The 20,170-nt window shown below is 49.6% G+C and overlaps 1 protein-coding gene across 1 annotated transcript in view; it reads left to right on the plus strand.

The window, feature by feature from the left end:
• ANTXR1 (ANTXR cell adhesion molecule 1) overlaps nucleotides 1-20,170 on the plus strand; it is a 65,998-nt gene that overhangs the window by 2,562 nt on the left and 43,266 nt on the right. Inside the window, 7 exon segments of the mRNA XM_064400386.1 lie at nucleotides 5,104-5,175; nucleotides 5,848-5,919; nucleotides 8,671-8,752; nucleotides 9,685-9,718; nucleotides 10,431-10,510; nucleotides 12,777-12,845; nucleotides 14,656-14,736. Of these exon segments, the coding sequence (XP_064256456.1) occupies nucleotides 5,104-5,175; nucleotides 5,848-5,919; nucleotides 8,671-8,752; nucleotides 9,685-9,718; nucleotides 10,431-10,510; nucleotides 12,777-12,845; nucleotides 14,656-14,736 (490 nt within the window).

Consider the following 20,170-nt stretch of genomic DNA (forward strand, 5'->3'; position numbering starts at 1 on the left):
GGATATCAAGGTATCCAAGAAAAGCTGCCTGCTTTGGCAGCTGCAGAATTCCTGTTCTGGCATTTTTCTGGTGCAGAAATGACCAGGAGCTGATGTAAGAATTTCCTTGGTCTCCAGTGGAATTCTGGAGGAGCACTGTGGCTGTTCAGCTGTTCCTGAGTACAATGCACCCCTGGACCTGCTTGTTTAACCACTGGTGAGAGATTTTCTGTGGTGGAGCTGGTTATCACATTTCCTTCAACACTTGGATGCAATCACAGCATGGTTTGAGCTGGGAGGTCCCTAAAGATCATCTGGTTCCACCCCATGCCCTGGTGAGGAACCTTCCAGAGACCATGCCTCTTGTTCTTTGATGGCCAAATCCCAAACTGTGTCTATTTTCTCAATTTAGACTCAAGTTTTAGGTTATTTGGAGTAGCTTTATGTTATTTGGAGTACCTTTATGTTATTTGGAGTACCTTTATGTTATTTGGAGTAGCTTTAATTTTGCTGTTTGGAGGTGCTGCTTGCCCTTTGGAGGAGCTGTTTGCTGTTTAGGGCTGTGTCCTCTTTGCTGCTTGGGTCCTGTGCAGGTGCTGAGCAGCCCAGGGTGAAGCTCACACCAAGATCAGCCCAGTGCTGTGGAAGGTAGGCCTGGCTTACTGGCTGGGCCAGGGTGGTCTCTCCTTTTGTGTTCTGTGAGAGGATTTGTGGGCTCAGGCTCCACACGCTGGTGCCAAGGAATTGGCACAGAGTGAAAATTCAGATACAGAACAATGAGGGAAGCAGTGAGATGTTGCTAAAAAGCCCAAACGTTTGTCCTTGCTGACAAATTGTACATTTTTTGTAAAAATATTCCCAGTGTGATTAATTACCGCTGGCTGTGGCCACCCCAAGCTGACTGCAGTGAGCAAACCTCCCCTCTCCCAGCACAGCTGGAATATTTGGGATTTTCCCAGCATCAGGATTTTCCCTGCATCCAGAGCAAGGTGTGCATTTTGTCAGGGTGGCAGGAGCTTGCAAGGATGCGGAGGGATGATTTTTCTCTGTTAGCATGAGGGCTGAGGGACGCCAGCAAGGCAGGGTGGAGAAATTTGTGCATTTTTGTGCCTTTTTGCCTGAAGGAACGTAATTAACTCCCAATTCTGCCAAGGGCAGGCAACAGCAGAGAGCTGAGCTCATGTGTGAAATCCCTGCCAGTCAGGACCTGTGGATGTGTTTTTTACCCTGTGATGCCTCTGGGATGAGCATTCCTGGTGGAAGGAACGGGCAGCAGCTCCCTTCCAGCCAGGACCGAGTGTGTGCCTGCAGCACTCTGCACTTCATCTGCTGATTAACAGAAATTAACTCATGGCTACTTGTTTATTGGTTGGGTTTTTTTGCATACCCCCTGGCAGCCAGGAGGAGAGGAATGTTCTTGGACTGAGGCTGGGCTTGGAGGCTTGTCCTGCTCTGCCCTGAGCCCCTGTGGGTCTGTGACCTGCAGGGTTTGGCAGTGAGCTCTCTGGTGTGGAGTGTGGCACGAGATAACAGCGTTTCCTCCAAGGATTGCATCACCCCTCAGAGCCTCTGTGCTCTGGAGGCCTCTCAGAACTGCTCCTGCAGGATCTGGGAAGGCAGAAGATGCTTTTGGGCTGGTTTGTGTTATTTTTGAAGAGCTAATAAAGAGATGCTGCACAGCTTCTCAGGTAAATGGCATCTGTGAGAGCCACGAGACCTCTGGCAGCCAGTCCAAACCCAGGAAAGCTTAAGGAGGTTTTTGGATCAACAGCAGCCTCTGAACCAAGTGTCTTCATGTCCTCCTGCCAGCTGCAGAGCACTCCACTCACCTGAGGTCTTGGTGTAGAGTGTGGGCTCCATTCTGTGACCCTTCTGGTGGGGGCCTGGATAAACCCACAGCTCCCCTGAGAGGTGCAACAGCAGAAATGGAAAAGTGGAGTCTGAAAAAGTGCCAGGAGGACCAAGGCTGGGGAGGCTTGAGCTGCTGCAGCTTTGGGTTCTGGAGCACCTTGTCCCAGTGAGGAGGAGGAGGGCACCTGCTGAAGGGCAGGAGCCACTGCAGTGTCTCTCTCCACACCTGCATTCCCCTCAGGGGTGCAAAACTCTGGAGATGGCCCCTGAATGTCTCACTCTCTTGTTAAAGAAGAGAATGGTTTGCTTGGGTTTAATTTCCATTTATTGGGCCCTTCTCCAGAAGAGATTTTGGCATGCTCAGGATGAGTCTTCTCCTAAATTGCAACTTTAAAGCATCAGCCACTCAGCTGCAAAGGCTTGGCTCGCTGATCGTCTTGTTCCTTCTGGGAATATGAGGAGAGAACTATTTGAAAATTGGCTTTTCTTATCTTACAGTTGGACTTTAGAAACACTCATGCTACTCAGAGTTCTTGGCCTGCCTCACTGAGCAAAGGAAGTGTCTTTTACAGTGTGGCTGCTGAGTGACACAGCTCAGGGAGCTGGGCACTGCGAGCTGCTGCTGCTTTTGTGAGCTCTGCACCGGCTGCAGAAAGCTTGGTTGTGCTGGCTTTGTCCATTTTTGCTGGTTGTGTTGGGTTTGTCCATTTTTTCTGGTTGTGTTGGGTTTGTCCATTTTTGCTGGTTGTGTTGGGTTTGCCCATTTTTTGCTATTTGTATTGGGTTTGTCCATTTTTGGTTTTTGTGTCGGGTTTGTCCATTTCTCCTGGTTGTGTTGACTTTGTCCATTTTTGTTTGTGTCGAGTTTGTACATTTTTTCTGGTTGTGTTTGGTTTATCCATTTTTGCTGGTTGTGTTGGCTTTGTCCACTTTTGCTGGTTGTGTCGGGTTTGTCCATTTTTTTCTGGTTGTGTTGGGTTTGTCCATTTTTGTTTTTTATGTTGGCTTTGTCCGTTTTTGCTGTTTGTGTTGAGTTTGTCCATTTTTTGCTGTTTGTGTTGAGTTTGTCCATTTTTCCTGGTTGTGTTGGCTTTGTCCATTTTTCCTGGTTGTGTTGGGTTTATCCATTTTTGGTTTTTTTGTTGGGTTTGTCCATTTTAGGTTTTTGTGTCAGGTTTGTCCATTTTTCCTGGTTGTGTCGGATTTGTCCATTTTAGGCCGAGTGAAGAACATGAGAAGTCTGAAGTGTGATTCAGAAAATGCATTTTATTTACAAGGAGTGCTTTTTCCTAAGTGCAGGCCTGGGCATTTCTGGCCCCTGACAGCAGAGGAAGGAAAGAACTGCAGGCAGGCTGAGCTGCCTGGCCAGGTGGGAATGGCTGTGCAGGAAGGACAATGTGTGCTCAGCAAAAGAGTGAACCTTCATTTTGGGAGGTGAATGTATAGTCTAAAGTGACATTTGGTTCACTGAAGGAAGGATTAATTGGTTTCTGATTAACCAAGCCTTGCTCTCCGTGTCTTCTGGAGACTGATGTGACCTTTGCTATAAAGTCAAGTGGGTTTTTATGCCCCACCACCTAAAGACAATAAATACTTCTTTTCCAGGCCAGTTCTAGGAAATGATTTGTGCCTGGAGTGCCTGTGGAATTCAAGCTCTCTGAGTTATCCCATCCATCCAGGGGGAATTTGCACCTGGGGCTGAGCTCTGCGTGTCTCTGTTCTCTCAATTTGGGGTTTGCATGCAGCAGGGTTTGAGTTTCCTGACTGAGAGCAAGTCCTGATGTGTGTCACCCCTCACCTCTCAGGGTGCCAACTTTCCCTCTTGATTGGGTTATCAGGAGGGAAGGAAGGAAGGAAGGAAGGAAGGAAGGAAGGAAGGAAGGAAGGAAGGAAGGAAGGAAGGAAGGAAGGAAGGAAGGAAGGAAGGAAGGAAGGAAGGAAGGAAGGAAGGAAGGAAGGAAGGAAGGAAGGAAGGAAGGAAGGAAGGAAGGAAGGAAGGAAGGAAGGAAGGAAGGAAGGAAGGAAGGAAGGAAGGAAGGAAGGAAGGAAGGAAGGAAGGAAGGAAGGAAGGAAGGAAGGAAGGAAGGAAGGAAGGAAGGAAGGAAGGAAGGAAGGAAGGAAGGAAGGAAGGAAGGAAGGAAGGAAGGAAGGAAGGAAGGAAGGAAGGAAGGAAGGAAGGAAGGAAGGAAGGAAGGAAGGAAGGAAGGAAGGAAGGAAGGAAGGAAGGAAGGAAGGAAGGAAGGAAGGAAGGAAGGAAGGAAGGAAGGAAGGAAGGAAGGAAGGAAGGAAGGAAGGAAGGAAGGAAGGAAGGAAGGAAGGAAGGAAGGAAGGAAGGAAGGAAGGAAGGAAGGAAGGAAGGAAGGAAGGAAGGAAGGAAGGAAGGAAGGAAGGAAGGAAGGAAGGAAGGAAGGAAGGAAGGAAGGAAGGAAGGAAGGAAAGGAAGTTCTTCCTGGGAAGTGAAAAACCATCTCAAACATTCACCTTTTCTTCCTCAGGCTGCAGATCAGTGAAGCTTCTGTTAAAGCTGGAATGGTTCTTTCCCCAATAAATATTTCTAATTGTGCTCAATGAATTGAATAAGTGATGACACATTTATTTTCCAACTCTAGGAAAGAAATTTTTTTCCCCCAATATTAATATTCCAGTGTTCACAGAAGTGTTTATGCCAGAAGGGGCATTTTGTGCTGAAAGATTCTGATTAACCTAATTTTTTCCTCCTTCTTACAACATAAAGAAGAATAATCCAACCCCATTACATCCCATGGTTTATTCTCCTGAGGAGCAAAATTAGTTTGTTTTGTCTTTAACGGAGGTGTGAAAGAATTAACCAGAGCAGCTGAGATGTGGACTAAGGTGTTTTACTTCTCCCAGTCTCTGGCACAGTGGAAACACTGGAGGAGTTTAATAATCTGTTCCTCCAGCTGCTGTAATTCTCAGAATACACTCGAGCTGAAAGCTCTGTGCAGTGGTTTGGAAGTGAGTGGGTGGAATTAATCTGAAACGTTGTGCAGAGCTCCTCACTCACAGAGGGTTTGTTTGGTTAAGGCTGTGTTAAAGCCCAGCCTAACTGCCCTGAGCTGCTGCCTCAAAGCCTTGCATGGGGTGGGAATGATTCCTGATTTTTAAAGTCGAGTAGGAAATGTTGATTACAGTTTGATGTCTTTGGAGGAAGGGCACGGGCAGTGAGTGCTGAACAAAGTGAGGCAAACGCCTCAGTGAGCAGTGTGGGACAGGGCAGTGACCCTGACTGTGCTGTCACCCTTGTGTCCCCAGGTCAGGCAGTGTCCTGCACCACTGGAACGAGATCTATCACTTTGTGGAGCACCTGGCCCGCAAGTTCATCAGGTAAGGAGGCTCCTGGGGGCTCCCAGTGCCTCCCAGTGCCTCATCTGCTGCTTCCCGTGGTGCAGAAAGGGCTCCGGTGCTTTCCTCCCATCCTCCCCTGACTGCTCCTCCCCATGTTCCTGTTCTGTGCCCAATGGGGGCAGATAAAATAAATATAAAATATATATAAAATAAAAATCCATTTATTCCTGCCTGCCTTCCCCGGATCAGCTCTTGGGGGGCAGATAAAATAATTCCATTTATTCCTGCCTGCCTTCCCCGGATCAGCTCTTGGGGGCCAGATAAAATAATTCCATTTATTCCTGCCTGCCTTCCCTGGGGGCAGGAATCCTCCTGTCCCTGAGCTGCAGAATTTGGGGCTGCAGGGAGAGCCTGTGGCTGTGGCTTCCAGGCCCTGGATGAGGAATCCCTGGGGATGTGTTGTGACAAACACAAGGAGCCCTCCCTTGTCTCAGGGTGCATTTAAGCCTTTCTTGCTTTAACAATCCCAAGGCTGTGACACCAGTGTTCTCTGCATCCTTTACAAGGGTTCCCCAAGGTTTCAAACGCATTTTCAAAACCACATTTTCATCCTGTCGAGGTGTAACTGGGCTGGCAGGGGGTGATTGTGTTACACACACAGAGCTCTGCTCTGACCACCACATTAATTCACTTTTTTTTTCTCTCCTCCAGCCCTCAGCTGAGGATGTCCTTCATTGTTTTTTCAACCAGAGGGACAATTCTAATGAGGTTAACAGAAGACAGGTAAGGAGAGGTTTAAAGGTCAACAGCAGGTTCTGTGTCCTTGGAGCTTCCTTCACCCTCCTCAGTGATTTCCATCCCACTGGGAATGTGTTGTGGCACCTCTGAGCTTCCCAACTGGATGGTAGAGCCCATCCTCACTGCTGGAATGCTCCAAGGCCTCTCAGGGCAGGGCTTCCCTGCTTAATTTCAACTCCTAAAAGTCCTTCAGCCAGGGTTTCAGCTCACACTGGTTTCCTTCAGGGATTCAGGATTTTGCCAGAGAAGCAGACTCCGTGCCTGTGGAGCATCCTCTGGCAGCTTCCCCTGCAGATGGGTGAAACTCCCTTCCCATAAAAGCAGGCTTGGAAGGCAGAGGTGACACCCACACTCCTGGCTAGAGGGGAATGTGATTTCCTCGAAGGTCTGAAGGTGTGTCACAGCCAAAGAGAGTTTGGGGTGGATTTTTGGCAATACCAGACTGCCTTGTTTGTGAAGCTTCCCTGCCACCCCCTTACAGACCCCAAGTTAATCCCAGGAAAATCCACAGGATGGATTTTTTTTCTTTTTTAATTTTATTATTTTATTCTGACTTCCAAGGAGAGCTGGATGAGGTCCTTAAATCGCTCTCGCTTCCTCTGTTAACTTCATTGCCACGTGGAGCAAAAATATACATCCCACATGTGTGGAGTGTATAAGCCAGCATGTGTTTTACATATTGCATGTCTGAAATCACATACCAGAGCAGCTGCCATGGGGAGGAAGCTTGGCTGCCTTCCCACAGAGCAGTGCACGCTCACACCAGCCTTGAAAATGCCCTCAAGCCCAGCCAGCCTCAGCATCTCCTGCCACTTCCCGCAGGGATGAAAAGAATAAACCACGTTTATTTCATGGGTGCCAGAGCAAAACCTGTTCCCTGCCTCTTGCTGTCCCACCCTGGGAGCAAACCCCACTGCAGGGATCTCCTTTCTGCCCAGGCTCTGAGGCTGGAACGTTCCCCGTGTGGGAATGTGTTCCATATTTACCCAGCTGTCCCAGAAATGCTGCCTGGCAGCAGGATGCTGCTGTGGGATTGCTCCCAGAGCCAGCTGGGTTTTACTGGGCAAACAAAGGCTGTGCTGGCCCCTCTCACCTGGGACAGCTTCCCTGCCTCTGTGGGGTGTTTCATCTGAATTTGAGGGTGCTGGGCATTGCTTTTGGCAAAACTCAGTGCCTATAACGGGTCTGGACTGACAAACTTTAATGACTTTGGCTGCATGCTTTAAAATGTCAGTATTAACCTCTCAGAAATAGTTTTGATCACAGGGAATGCTCCATTTTACACCCAGCTTTGGTTTGTCCTGAGAGGAGGAACCTTGTATCTGACCAGTCTGGGCTCTCACAGGTACAAAAAGGGTTTTTGGAAGTTTGATAATTCAGGCAAAAGCAGTCTTTGCTCCCCAGGGAATCTCTGCTGTGCACGCTGAGCAGAGCAGCCAGCCTCTGAGTGTGAGCTCTGGGTGTGTGACCACATTGACTGCCCTCTCTGAAAGGGTTAAAAAGTGGCTCCTGGCACACCTGTGTGTGAGCAGTTTGCTCAGGTACACCCCCCACACTGCAGGCTTTTGTCCTGCTTTGAGGGCTCCTGGCCTGTGCTTGGCACCCAGAGCTTGGTGTCTGCCACCAGAGGAACAACAAATCACTGCCCTGCTCTGCCACTGTGCCTGGCACTCCTGGAAAGAGCCAAACCACACACCCTGATCCCAACAATCCGTTGGGAAAGGCTTCAGCCTCCCAGGCAGCTGGACCAGGAGCTGGAGGTGCAGCTCCACATAAACTGGAGGTGCCAGCATGCTCTGTGTCATTTTCTGCAGCTGCCTGATGATGTTTGCGTGCTCAAGGCAGCAAAGGTGTGAGGAAAGGGAGCCAGGTGCAAGTCAGCTGCTGGGGTTTGAGCAGGGAATATTTATTTAGGAAGAAATGTATGAAATGTGTGGATATTGCCCTCGGGGATGGTGCTGCTGGGCTGCTTTCCCCAGGCACTGGGAGCACTGGGAGCACTGGGAGCACAACTCTGTGTTCCACATCCTCGGAGAGGCACCCACCCTGTGCAAACACTGGGGTAACTCCTGTGCCCCAACCTCTGTGCCCTGCATGCCAGGACACCCTGGGTCCATCAGCCACTCTGCTGGGTGCCAGGACACCCTGGTGGCTTTCTCCTGGATGTCACACTACCTGGACACCCTGGTGGCTCTCTGCTGGGTGTCACAGTGCCAGGACAGCCTGGTGGCTCTCTGCTGGGTGTCACAGTGCCAGGACACCCTGGTGGCTTTCTGCTGGCTCTGACAGCGCCAGGACACCCTGGTGGCTCTCTCCTGGGTGTCACAGTGCCAGGACACCCTGGTGGCTCTCTGCTGGGTGTCACAGTGCCAGGACACCCTGGTGGCTCTCTGCTGGGTGTCACAGTGCCAGGACAGCCTGGTGGCTCTCTGCTGGGTGTCACAGTGCCAGGACAGCCTGGTGGCTCTCTGCTGGGTGTCACAGTGCCAGGACACCGTGGTGGCTCTCTGCTGGGTGTCACAGTGCCAGGACAGCCTGGTGGCTCTCTGCTGGGTGTCACAGTGCCAGGACACCCTGGTGGCTCTCTGCTGGATGTCACAGTGCCAGGACAGCCTGGTGGCTCTCTGCTGGCTCTGACAGTGCCAGGACACCATGGTGGCTCTCTGCTGGGTGTCACAGTGCCAGGACAGCCTGGTGGCTCTCTGCTGGCTCTGACAGTGCCTGCCTTCCTTGCAGGGAGCAGATCCGCCAGGGCCTGGAGGAGCTGCAGAAGGTGCTGCCAGGAGGGGACACGTACATGCACGAAGGATTTGAGAGGGTAACTGGGGCAGGCTCAGGGCTGGGCAGGGTCTCTGCCCCTCAGGGGCTGCTCAGCACTGGGGATGGGTGGAAATTCCCTGGTGGGTGAGTGGGACCCTGTCCCTTTGCTGCAGCCAGGACAGGGAGTGCAAGGGCTCAGTGCTGGGGCTGCAAACTCTGCTAATTCTCTTTATTTCTGCTTTTTTTCTGCTTAGGGGAAGGCTAAGTGGCATTGAATTCCTGTGGCTCTGTGTCCAGGACGGGTGGGAAGCTCTCAGCCCCACCTGGAGCTGCAAACTCTGCTAATTCTCTTTATTTCTGCCTTTTTCTGCTTAGGGGAAGGCAGTGGCATTGAGTCCTCGTGGCTCTGTGTCCAGGAGGGGTGGGAAGCTCTCAGCCCCACCTGGGCTGAGCTCACAGCTCACACCTGGGGTGCCCAAGTAACTGCAACCTTATTGCCTTCTCCTCTGGGCATGTTTTTTATATATTTCACCAGCTCAGGAGTTTCTCTGAAGCTGAGCTCCTGCACTCCCTCCCTCCTCTGTCCCACGTGGGTACCTGGGAGGTTTTTGGGCTGTTGGGAGTGCTGTCCCAGCACTGAAATGTGAACACACAGCAGAGCCTCGGCTGACCGAGCAGAGCTGCTGGTTTATTTGCAGCTGGAATAATTGAGCTGGAGCTTGAGGAATATTTAGCACTGGGCCTAGGACGTTTCTCAGGGATGAAGGTGGACAGGGTTGTCAGAGTGGGAGACAGCTCTGGGGCTGGTTTGGCCGCTGGGGCCTTGCAGGAATGCTGTGAACCCTGCTCTGTGAATGAGAGAGCAGAGCTGGTGTGTGAGCTGCAGATGTGACACCCCCTGCCACTGTCCCTTCCTTTCTGCTGCACAAACTGCTGTTCACAAGGCCCTGTTGTTGATTTGTTGCTGATAATCCTCTGCTCTGATTTCAGGCAAGTGAACAGATTTACTACGAGAATGTTCACGGTGAGAGCCCTTCTTGACCCGTTTAATTTTTTTTTCTCTTTCTTTTTGACTGAAAACTTTTAACAGATCTCAAATGCAGCTTTGCTGTGGGAAGGGTGGGGTGGCTTCTGTTCTTGCAGGGATGTGATGCTAGTCAGGGAAGTGTTCCTGAAAGGGAAAAAGAGCAAGTGGAACTTTGAAGAGCTGGAATGAAAATATTTCAGGCCAAAAGGGGGAACCAGGCTGGCTGCAGGTGCCCACCCTCACCAAAACTGGCACCTCACTTTTTCTGGAGGACTCAGCCATTTCTTCTTCCTTCTGAAACAAAAATACATGGACAAGCTGTTAGGTAAAAGATTTTTTTTAACCAGCAATTATTAAAACCAGCACTAAGTGCAGAAAAATGTCCTTTCCTTCCCTGTAATTGATGTAAAAACTTTCTGGTTTGGAAGGGAAGGCTGCAAAGGTTTAATGATGTTCCTGAAATGTTGCTCAGGAATCCTGAGGATTTTAGGCCCTTTCCCCACCCTCTTTGTTTAAATCCCAACTGAGCTTTCTGTCACAAGCTGAAGAAGCCCCTCTGGATTTCTGAATAAAACCAGGAGCAGACTGCCCTGGGTTTTTGGTGGCTGCAGTCTCATTCCCTGGCCTGAAGCAGCACCAGGGCTGTGCCCTCGGGCAGGATGTTTCCTGAGGTGGTTTGAAGTGGTTTAAAGGAGGTTTGTGTGTTCAGGTTACAGAACTGCCAGTGTCATCATCGCATTGACAGATGGAGAGCTCCACGAGGATCTATTTTTCTACTCTGAGAGGGAGGTAAGTGACTTGCACTTGGTAGTCAGGGAGACTGCAATGTCTGGGCTTGCTGCAAAGGATGAGGAAAACCTTTTTGAGTGAGAAATCTCCACTTTGGTGCTCTGCAGGCAGGAATGCAAAGGATAACCACTGACAGCAGCAGCCTCTGAGTCACCACAGCTGAGACTGTTCAGGGAAAGGAGAGGGGTTAAAACTTCCAGTTAAAAATAAACACAGAAGGAGGAATTGTTCACAGCTGAAAAGTTTCAGTGTTTACTGGATTGCTCTGGGAAAATGCTGAATATTTTCACTTTCATTTTTTTCCCCTCTCACACAAAGTCACGACTGCAGAAAGGGGCTGGTGCCTTCTGTCACATTAAAAAATCCCTCAGATCACCAGGTCTGACATTGCCACAAACATCCCTGAGGTTCAAGCACACATTCTCAACATCCTCATTAAATTAGTGGACTGTGCAAAGTGTTAAGCAGAGGGGTGAGCACTGAGAGCTTTGCTGCAGAATGTTCCCTTGGATGTCCTCCCTGCAGAGATGAATTGGCACTTGTCAGTCAAACCAGGATGACCTAAACTTGGCAGAGGCAATTTCTGCATGGGTTTGCTATGGACAGGATTTTTCCTCTCAGTCTGTCCAAAGTGCAGCATTAAATCCAATAACAACAAAAGGAATGGGTTTGTAGAGTAAAACCAGCAAACATTCTGAATCTCCAGCTCCTGTCCTTACACTTCATCTCTTTTTATTTCCCTCCTGAAATACAAAATCCACAAGAAAAACAAGTTTGTTTTTAGAGGTGAGTGAGCAGGTTGAAAGGTCAGCAGTGTTATATTTGTTTTGGTTTGGGGAGGAAGAGTTCTGGGCTGTGGCAGGAGATCCTGAACTCGCTCTGTGAGTTGCTCCAGGAGTTTGGGCTGAAGCTTCCCAGAGTAAAACTGGGATGATGCTTTTCTGCTCAAAAAGCTCTTTGCTGTTGGACTTGCAGGGCTGCAGTCTTCCCACCCAGTCTGACTCACCAGCATCTCTTCTGGGAAGGAGTTTTCAGTCAAGTGTTCTTGTTCTGCTGAAAGAAAATTAAATTACTGCACTCATACCCAGGCATTTGGAGCAAAAATAAATGCAAGTGAGGCAGCAGGAAAATCAAACCTGTGGCTGCTCTCCCTTCAGCTCAGGATGCTGTGAGCACTGGAGTGATGCAGTTTTGGGGCAGGTGGAATGGAGCCTCTCTCACCTCTGGCTGTCAGGCACACCTGTCTGAAATAACACACAAAAGCATTTTAGGTCACTGTTATATGGGATGGGCCCTAAATGGGGAAAAGAAAATGGATTCAGCCTGTCTGACGTCTCTTGGGAAAAGAAAATTGGGGAAAAGAAAATTGATTCAGCCTGTCTGACGTCTCTTGGGAAAAGAAAATTGGGGAAAAGAAAATGGATTCAGCCTGTCTGAGGTCTCTTGGGATGCTGGAGGAGCTAGAAAGGTGAACTGATTAGGTTTTAAAAATCCCCCAAATACCTGGGAGTTGCTTTACTAAACAACAGCAATTCTTGCAGGAGATAAAACCCTGATTTTACACAATCGGGGAGGAAAACTTTTCAAGTGCTCTTCTGCTAGGCTCCCCCTTTGCTCATTCTACAGAAGAAGGGTGAATTTATGGCTGGGAGCTCTGGGGAAGCCTCGCACAGGGCACCCCTCATTGCTGGCCAGGGTTTATGTACAGATCACAGCTGGGGTGGGACTGCTGGGGAACACCTCTGGAGCTGTTTTATTTTCCAGCATCAGCCTCACTCCATGGTTATGGCAATGGGAAGATGCCAGCAGACACAGAACTCAGTGTTACAACTCACTTTAAAAGGTTTTTGGCCAATCACACAAAGCAGAAGCACACTGACAGTGGCTCCACCCAACCACTATAAGCACGTGTATCTTTGGTTAAAGCAATGCTTGCTTATTTTGAATACAGTCCCTGCTTGTGAGCATTAAAACACAATGCACAGAGCTCCATTATTAAGCTTAGAACTTGCTAATATCTTAGATAGAATTTTCTGCAGCTTAGGGAGTTTTTCTAGACAAGCATTAATCCACAGACCATTGTTCTATTCGTCCTTACTTTCTACATCTCATATCATTTTTCTGCTGGCGGATTTTGTGGCTCCTGCTTAGCTCTGAGTGCAGTCCTGCTGTGTGTGAGGCCTGCCCTCTGCAGCTTTCCCAAACCCCTGTGATTTTGGGGTTCCCACCCGGCTGGTGACCGTGCTGTCCCTCCTGTCCTGTGCAGGCCAACCGCTCGCGGGACCTGGGGGCCACCGTGTACTGCGTGGGGGTGAAGGACTTCAACGAGACCCAGGTGAGAGCCCCAGCCCTGAGAGCCTGCCCAAGCCTGCCCCAAAGCCTGCCCCACCCCCTGAGCCCCCTGAACCCCCTGAGCCCCCTGCCCAGGGCTCCTCCAGGGTTTCCTCTCCTATTCCTGGCTGAAGGCAGCGCCCGGCGTGGTCGGGTCCTGTTGGGTTTGGTCGTTTCTGTCTGAATCTGCCCCTCTGCCTCTCCCAGCTGCTCCTGCTGGAAGAGGAAAAACCAGGGCAAAGGCACAGGGGGAGCAGCAAATTGTCTGAGCTGGAGGCAGGAAGATGTGGGGATGCTTTTCCCCATAAATCTGAAAGGTCACCATAAAACCCTTCAGCTTCAGTGCAGCTTTTCTTTCAGGGGAAAGCCATGCTGTAAAATCAGCTTCCTTAGTGAGAAATATTTCCCAGGGTTTTGTCTGAATTCTAAGTTCCTCATTTGAATATTGCTGTGTCCATGAATTCTATTTCACACAGTAACAACTGACATTTTTCTAAATGAGTGAAACACCTGCACACAAGCAGGGGCTGGAAGACTTTTCCCAGGTTTTTCAGCTTTTAGAAAAGGAGTCAAACCACACTGGCTTTAGAACAATCTCCCTTGGATCAAACCCAGAGATTGGTGTGACCCAAAGTCACAGGAAGAGCCAAGAGGGGATAAAAATGTCTCAGAGACCAGGCCTGAAGCAGCAGACCCCAGACAGCTGCTCCTTAAAGCATTCAGGTGGTGAAAAATGAGCTGGAATTACACGGCTGTGTCTGAAATCCCAGCATGGATGAGGACTGGGGGGGATGAGCTGTGAACATCCAGCTTTTCTCCAGCAGCCCAGGAAGAGTGAGCTGCCTCCCTGCCCTCCTGGCTCCTCTGGGTGCCAGGGGCAGCCCGTGGCCTTGGGCAGGAATCTCTGGCTGCTCTGCTGCCTCCAGGACCTGCAGAGAGCCTCTGGTACCTCTGCCAGGGGAGATTTACTGGAACAAAGCCTGGCCTTGAAGCACTCCAGCAGAGGCATGGAGAGCTCATTACTGCTGGGCTGGCCTTGGAGCTCTGCCTTAACCCTTGGTGTGCTGCTGGCAGCTGAAGCTGCAGGCAGGTGATGTCCTGAGCTCAGGCAGGTGATGTCCAGGCTGCCCTGAGCTCAGGCAGGTGATGTCCAGGCTGCCCTGAGCTCAGGTGGGTGATGTCCAGGCTGTCCTGAGCTCAGGCAGGTGATGTCCTGGCTGCCCTGAGCTCAGGCAGGTGATGTCCAGGCTGCCCTGAGCTCAGGTAAGTGATGTCCAGGCTGTCCTGAGGTCACCACCTCCTCAGGAAGGCTCCTCCTCCTCATCACAGAGGTCTCTGAATCTCCTCTGGGACCTTTCAGCCTCCTGTCAGAAAACATCCCCTGCTGTGTCCCTGACTCCTCTCTGAACACAGGCCCAGGACCAACTCTCTGTCCTGGCAGGAGAGGTGAATCAGGCCTGTGATGTCATTTCAAAGAACTGTGGAAGAGTTCAGGTTGGAAAAGACCTCCATGATTATGGAGTCCAACCTTCTTTGGGTTCAGCCCTTGCCCTAAAGGCCATTATCCCCCGGGGTACAGTGAAAGCCACACTCTGTCTTGTCTCCAAGTCCTTTCTGATCCCTGATATGGAATTTTATAAAGCAAATCGTGCTAACAAGACAAACATTTTGCTAATTAATAAACCACAGTACAGAGGCAATCCAGAGAGAGTGTTTGAGGGTTTTATTTGCAAGTGGAGAAGTCTTAATTAGCTGCCTGCAGCCTAATTGATCTGACCTTTGCATTTCTGTTCCTTTTCCTCCCCCTGTGGCAGCTGGCCCGGATTGCTGACAGCAGAGATCATGTCTTCCCTGTCAACGATGGCTTTGAGGCCCTGCAGGGCATCATAGACTCCGTGAGTATTTTCAGCATTTTCACCCCTCTCTTGGTGTCACCCTGAGGTTTGCTGTTCCTGTGTTCGCCAGAACCTGCTGGAAAATAATTCACTGAATCCCTCAGTCCAAGGGAACCAGCCTTGGTCTGGGCTAAAATGCTGCTTTGAGGTGGAGTTTATCAACAGGGCCTCAGGTTTCCCTGTTCCCAGTTCCTGTGGTGCCTTGGCAAGGCTGAGCTGGAGCAGGGTTACAGAATAAAGCAGGGATTTATGAAAAGGATCTCCTCAGTGGATGCACCCTGGGCAGCACAAGAGCCCAGCCAGGGCTGCACCCGAGGTGAACCAAAATGGGCACAAAATGAACCCAAGGTGAACCAAAATGGGCACAAAATGAACCCAGGATGAACCAAAATGGGCACAAAACGAGCCCAAGATGAACCAAAATGGGCACAAAATGAACCCAGGATGGACCAAAATGGGCACAAAACGAGCCCAGGATGGACCAAAATGGGCACAAAACGAGCCCAGGATGGACCAAAATGGGCACAAAATGAGCCCAGGATGAACCAAAATGGGCACAAAATGAACCCAGGATGAACCAAAATGGGCACAAAATGAACCCAAAATGCACGACAGGTCACGAGGTCTGTCACTTTTATAAGTTCTGCTCCATTTGCATATTGGAGCTAATTGTCAATTACAGCTTTAGGTTATTATGAAGTTCCATCTGCTTGTTTTTCCCTCTTCATTCCACGTTGTTTGTGCTCTTGGGTGGGATTTGGGTGGTTGTCCTTAATCCCCAGCTAGAGAAAGAATTGTTTTGTCTCCCTACCCTGTGCAGAGAGCTTACAACACTTCACACGAAGCTCAGAACTGCACACTAAAGCAGCACAGAAGCTGAAAAATACAAAAGTTAAAGCTGAAGGCATCAGCTGGCATTTCCTGCAGGGACTGGGAGCAGCTCCAGTGGCTGGGCTGATTTGGGTGCTTCCCCTGGCTCCAGAGGGTGGGAAATCCCTCTGTGGGGATTTGTGTGTTCTCATTTTGGGTGCCAAAACCCAGAGGAAAGCTCCAGCGTGGAGCTGGGCAGGGGGCACTCCCTGGGGGGCTCAGATTTCTGTGTTTGCTGTGCTCACACACTATTTGGACAATGCAATTGCAGCAGAACCCTTCCCTCAGCACAGGCTCAGTTTCCCCAGTGCTCTCACATGGACATGGAAGCCAATCCTGCTTTATTGGTTTTCCTGGCACTGGCTGAGCCTGGATCTGCTGCCTGAGCTCTCTTGGACAGTCAGGTGCTGCTTGTCATTTCAGAAAGCAGCACAACAACAACAGCAAAGCAACGGTTTGCTTTCCCAGCCCTGCATTCCCCCTGCAGCTGCTTTTAATGAATCCCAGCTCTGCCTTCCCTTCCAGTTGTGCTGAGCAGGATTTCAGCCTCCAGGCAGCCAGGCAAGCTCCAGCTGAGGGGGGCAAGATTTCCCAGCCTGGCAAGGAGGGTCACAGGGAAGGGCAGGGGTGGGTCTGTGACCTGAGCCCTGGAGAGGAGTCCCTGCAGCAGCCTGGCAGAAGGGAAGTGGTTTTGTGTGTGAAAGGAATGGCAAGAGGGCATGAATCACCCCAGAGAATAACAAACAATCTGCAGATTCCTGTTCTAGCTGGGAAATCAGGGCCCTCTTCCCTGCTTCTCTCCTCCTTGCCAAAAGCACCCCTGAGCTGGAGCAGCTGTGGTCACAGGGAGTGTTAATGGTGGAAGGGATCTGGGATCTGGAAACTCCTCCAGTTCCTGTGCAGGAGCTGGCACAGCAAGGATGCAGAGCCCCGTGGAGAGAGGCTGCAGCACGGGATGTGACAGGAGAGCTGCAGAGATGATCTGGAGCAGCTCAGGAGCTGTGCACACCTGGCTCTGCAGGGATTTGGGGCGAGCTGCCCTGGCTCTCCCCTCCTGCCCTGTCTGGGTGGGGTTTTTCTGCCCCTCTGTGTGTGCAGGTGGGCTTGGAAGCCCCTCTGGAGCTGGGAGGGCTGGAGCTCAGGGCTGGCCCCAGCTCCTGGGGTGGTGGGGCTGGGAATGTTCCTGAGCACCTGCCCTTCCCTTGCTGGGGAGCCAGAGGGGCTGAGGGAGCAGCTGCAGATCTGCTCCTGCTGTTCCAGCAGGGACTGACCCCTCCAAGCCCTGGAAAGTGAGAGGAAAATCCAATCCCACGCTGAGGTCATGTCTAAAAACACAATTCTTGCAGTGGGTGTTCAGTGGGGTATGGTCCTTTCCCTCCCATGAGTTCTAATGTGACTTTTTTATTAAGCAAACAATTTTTTTTTTCCTTCCTCATCATGCAAAAGCCACTGCTGAAACTCCAGCTTCCCCCTGCTAATGATTGAGTGGTTTGAGTTTGTCAGGAGAGAACAATCTGGAGCAGGAGCAGATCTGACTGATTGCTGCAGGCTGGGAAACCAATGGAAGGAACTGAATTATCCTACTGAATTTTCCTTTGCTGTGAAAAATTTCTGAAAAAGATCACAACCCATCAATTTAAAGCAAATGAAGCAAGTCTTAGAAGAAAACCTGAAATTCAACCTAATCTCCTGGCTTTGGTAGGAGTGCTGGAGGCAAGGAACGTGAGAGTCAGGGTGGGATCCTGTCTTCACCTTGCTTCGAGCTGTGACAGGAGCTGGCTGAGGAGCAGCTCTTGGGACAGGAAAATCCTGATTTTTGCTGTGTGTTAAACCATGGCACCAGCCTGGAGCTCATCTCAGGCCAGGGGTCTGGGAGCTGCAGTGCTGATGGGTGAGAAGTGAAGCAGTCTGGGACTGGCTTGTATGAATCCACAAGTGGTTCATCCTTTGGGGTTTAACTTCTTTGTGCTCCTTTTGGGTCATCCTTTCCCGTTTCATTTCTGTCTCTGCTCCTTTTGGGTCCTCTTGCAGTGGTGCTCAGCTGCTCTCTGTTTTCCAGCTCCTGCCTCAGCTCAGGATTGATGTGGCAGCTCAGGAAGTTTTAGCTTGGGAATTCACTGAAATTCTCCTGTTACACAAATGTACTGAATGCACTGAATTCTGTTACAGAATTTCACTAAATTCACTGAATTCTGTTACAGAATTTCACTAAATTCACTGAATTCTATTACAGAAATTCACTGAATGCACTGAATTCTGTTACAGAAATTCACTAAATTCACTGAATTCTGCTATAGAAATTCACTAAATTCACTGAATTCTCCTCTACACAAATGTACTGAATTCTGCTACACAAATGTACTGAATACACTGAATTCTCCTGCTACCCAAATGTACTGACTACACTGAATTCTGTTACAGAAATTCTCTAAATTCACTGAATTCTGTTACAGAAATTCACTGAATTCACTGAATTCTCCTGCTGCACAAGTCTTTCCTGGGGCACTGTGAGGAATGTGCTGATGGCTTTGTGTGCCCACCCTGAGCTCCAGACCTCAGTGGAGCAGGGGGAGGGCTGAGACCCCTGAGGGGGACAGGGATGAGGGGGAGTTCATCCCAGGCATTCCTGCAAGTGCAGATCCCACACTGGACACAGGACACGTTTTACCCCACAGTGCTCCTTGTTAATTTTAATGGTGTATGATCAGCTCTCTGCTTCTTTCTTCCCCCAAATGCATCTTTAAGAAGGGCCTGAGGGTATTTATTTTACTTATTTCTTTTACTTAGCTCGTGTGGCTGTTACTGGACAGGAAACACTCCATAAATAAATGGCTGGTTTTTTTATTTGCAGCAGACTTTGGCACTCAGTAATTGAACAGAGCTTGCTAATGAGCACCTGGCATCACGCTGAAGGTCATTAACACTGACACTAATTAGCTAACAATCTTCTAGGACACTTCTGCTGTTTGCTGGCTGGAATTTTCAGATTTGGGGGAAAGGATGTTGAGGAGAGTGGTGCAGAATGTCCAGTGGGAGCTTCCAGCAGCTGCAGAATTTCACTGCCCTCCTTGCCTTGGGCTCCAAAAGGGCCCAGTGACCTCCAGGGGAGTGAGTCAGGGGGTGGCATGAAGGCTTTGAATCCTTTTTGAGTATTTTTTTCTAGTGAGAGGAGACATAAGGGTTTGGGGTTTTTTTGCAATGGTTCTGCCTTTTCTGCCTGGTGTTCACTTTAAGTAAGGGCGTGTGCTTGGAACATTGGGAACTTTATCTAAATCAAAATAAATATTGCCATTGGCACCATGGAAGTGTTTAAGGGCAGGTTTTATAGTCATGTAAAGGGATTAGACTGGGCTGGGAGATGTGCATCACCCAACTGAGCCACCTGCCATTTACTTCATTAAAAAAGTGCTGATTGTATTTTACACTCTCTGTGTTTTTCCTTATTCTGTCTATTTTAAATTCCTCTGTTTAAAATTCTTCTCAGTTCTGTTCTCAGCTGTTGACTTTCTCTTTTTTTCCACTTGACAGTTCCTGTAGAACCTTGTTCCTGCAAAGCTCCTCTCTCCTCACCTGTCAGGCTGCCACCAGCTCAGAGCATCCTGCCTCCTTCAGCCCCTTGGTACTTTCAGCTCTGCTTTCTGAGTAAAACTTCTGCCTAAACGTTTTAAAGCTTCAAACTTCTGTTTAAATGTTTTAAAAAGCAAAGCCTGGCTCTGTGAGTAGCTTTTGCAATTTGAGGCAGGGAGCTGTGACTGTGGAGAAAACAACAACAACAAATTCTCTTTTCCTTACAGGGTTTATTGTATTGGTTGCTGTTCATTCCTTACAGATGTTTCAATTTAAAGTTGGGAAAATAGTTTTCATGCTGGATTTGAGTCACCAGAGGATGCTTGGCTGACATTTGCTTGCCTCTTGGAGCTGAGCTGAGTTTTGCTGGGTGTCCCCTGGAGCTGGGGCTGGGGCTGAGCCCCCCCAGCTCTGCCCAGGCTCAGCTCTGGCTGGGCAGGAGGAGCTTATTATTTATTATATAAATAATAAATAAATATTCTATTATTTATTTATAATAAATAATAAAGAAATCATAAATAAATAATAAATCCCCTGCTCTGAGAGCCAAGCCCGAGCCAAGCAAATCACTGCAAAAAGTTCTTAAAGCCAGGGCCAGCCCTCCCAAAGACTCTGCTCTGTTAAGCCTGGCTTAAATGGAGGAGAATTGTCTGTGCTTGGTCTGAGCAGCCTCGGGTGAGCTCACAAAACCAGGTCCAAACAGAAATCCCAGCCCCTGGGGTGGGGCTGGAGGGCTCTGTGGGAATTTCTGGGATGATTTAGGGCAAAGCTGAACAGCTCAGCTGAAACTGGAGATGTTGGAGTGGAGCTTTGGGCCCAGAGCTGCTCTGGAGAGGGAGGTGGGGCTGCCCAGGGGGGGCACTGATGGTCTCCACAGCCCTGGGAGTGCTTGGGGGGCTGCAGATAATGAGAAATCATTTCAGAATTATTGCAGAATCCAGAGAGGGCACTGATGCAGCCCTGGGAGGACCTGAGGGCTGCAGATAATGAGAAATAA

Source organism: Passer domesticus, chromosome 28, assembly GCF_036417665.1.
Source record: "Passer domesticus isolate bPasDom1 chromosome 28, bPasDom1.hap1, whole genome shotgun sequence".
NCBI lineage: Eukaryota > Metazoa > Chordata > Aves > Passeriformes > Passeridae > Passer > Passer domesticus.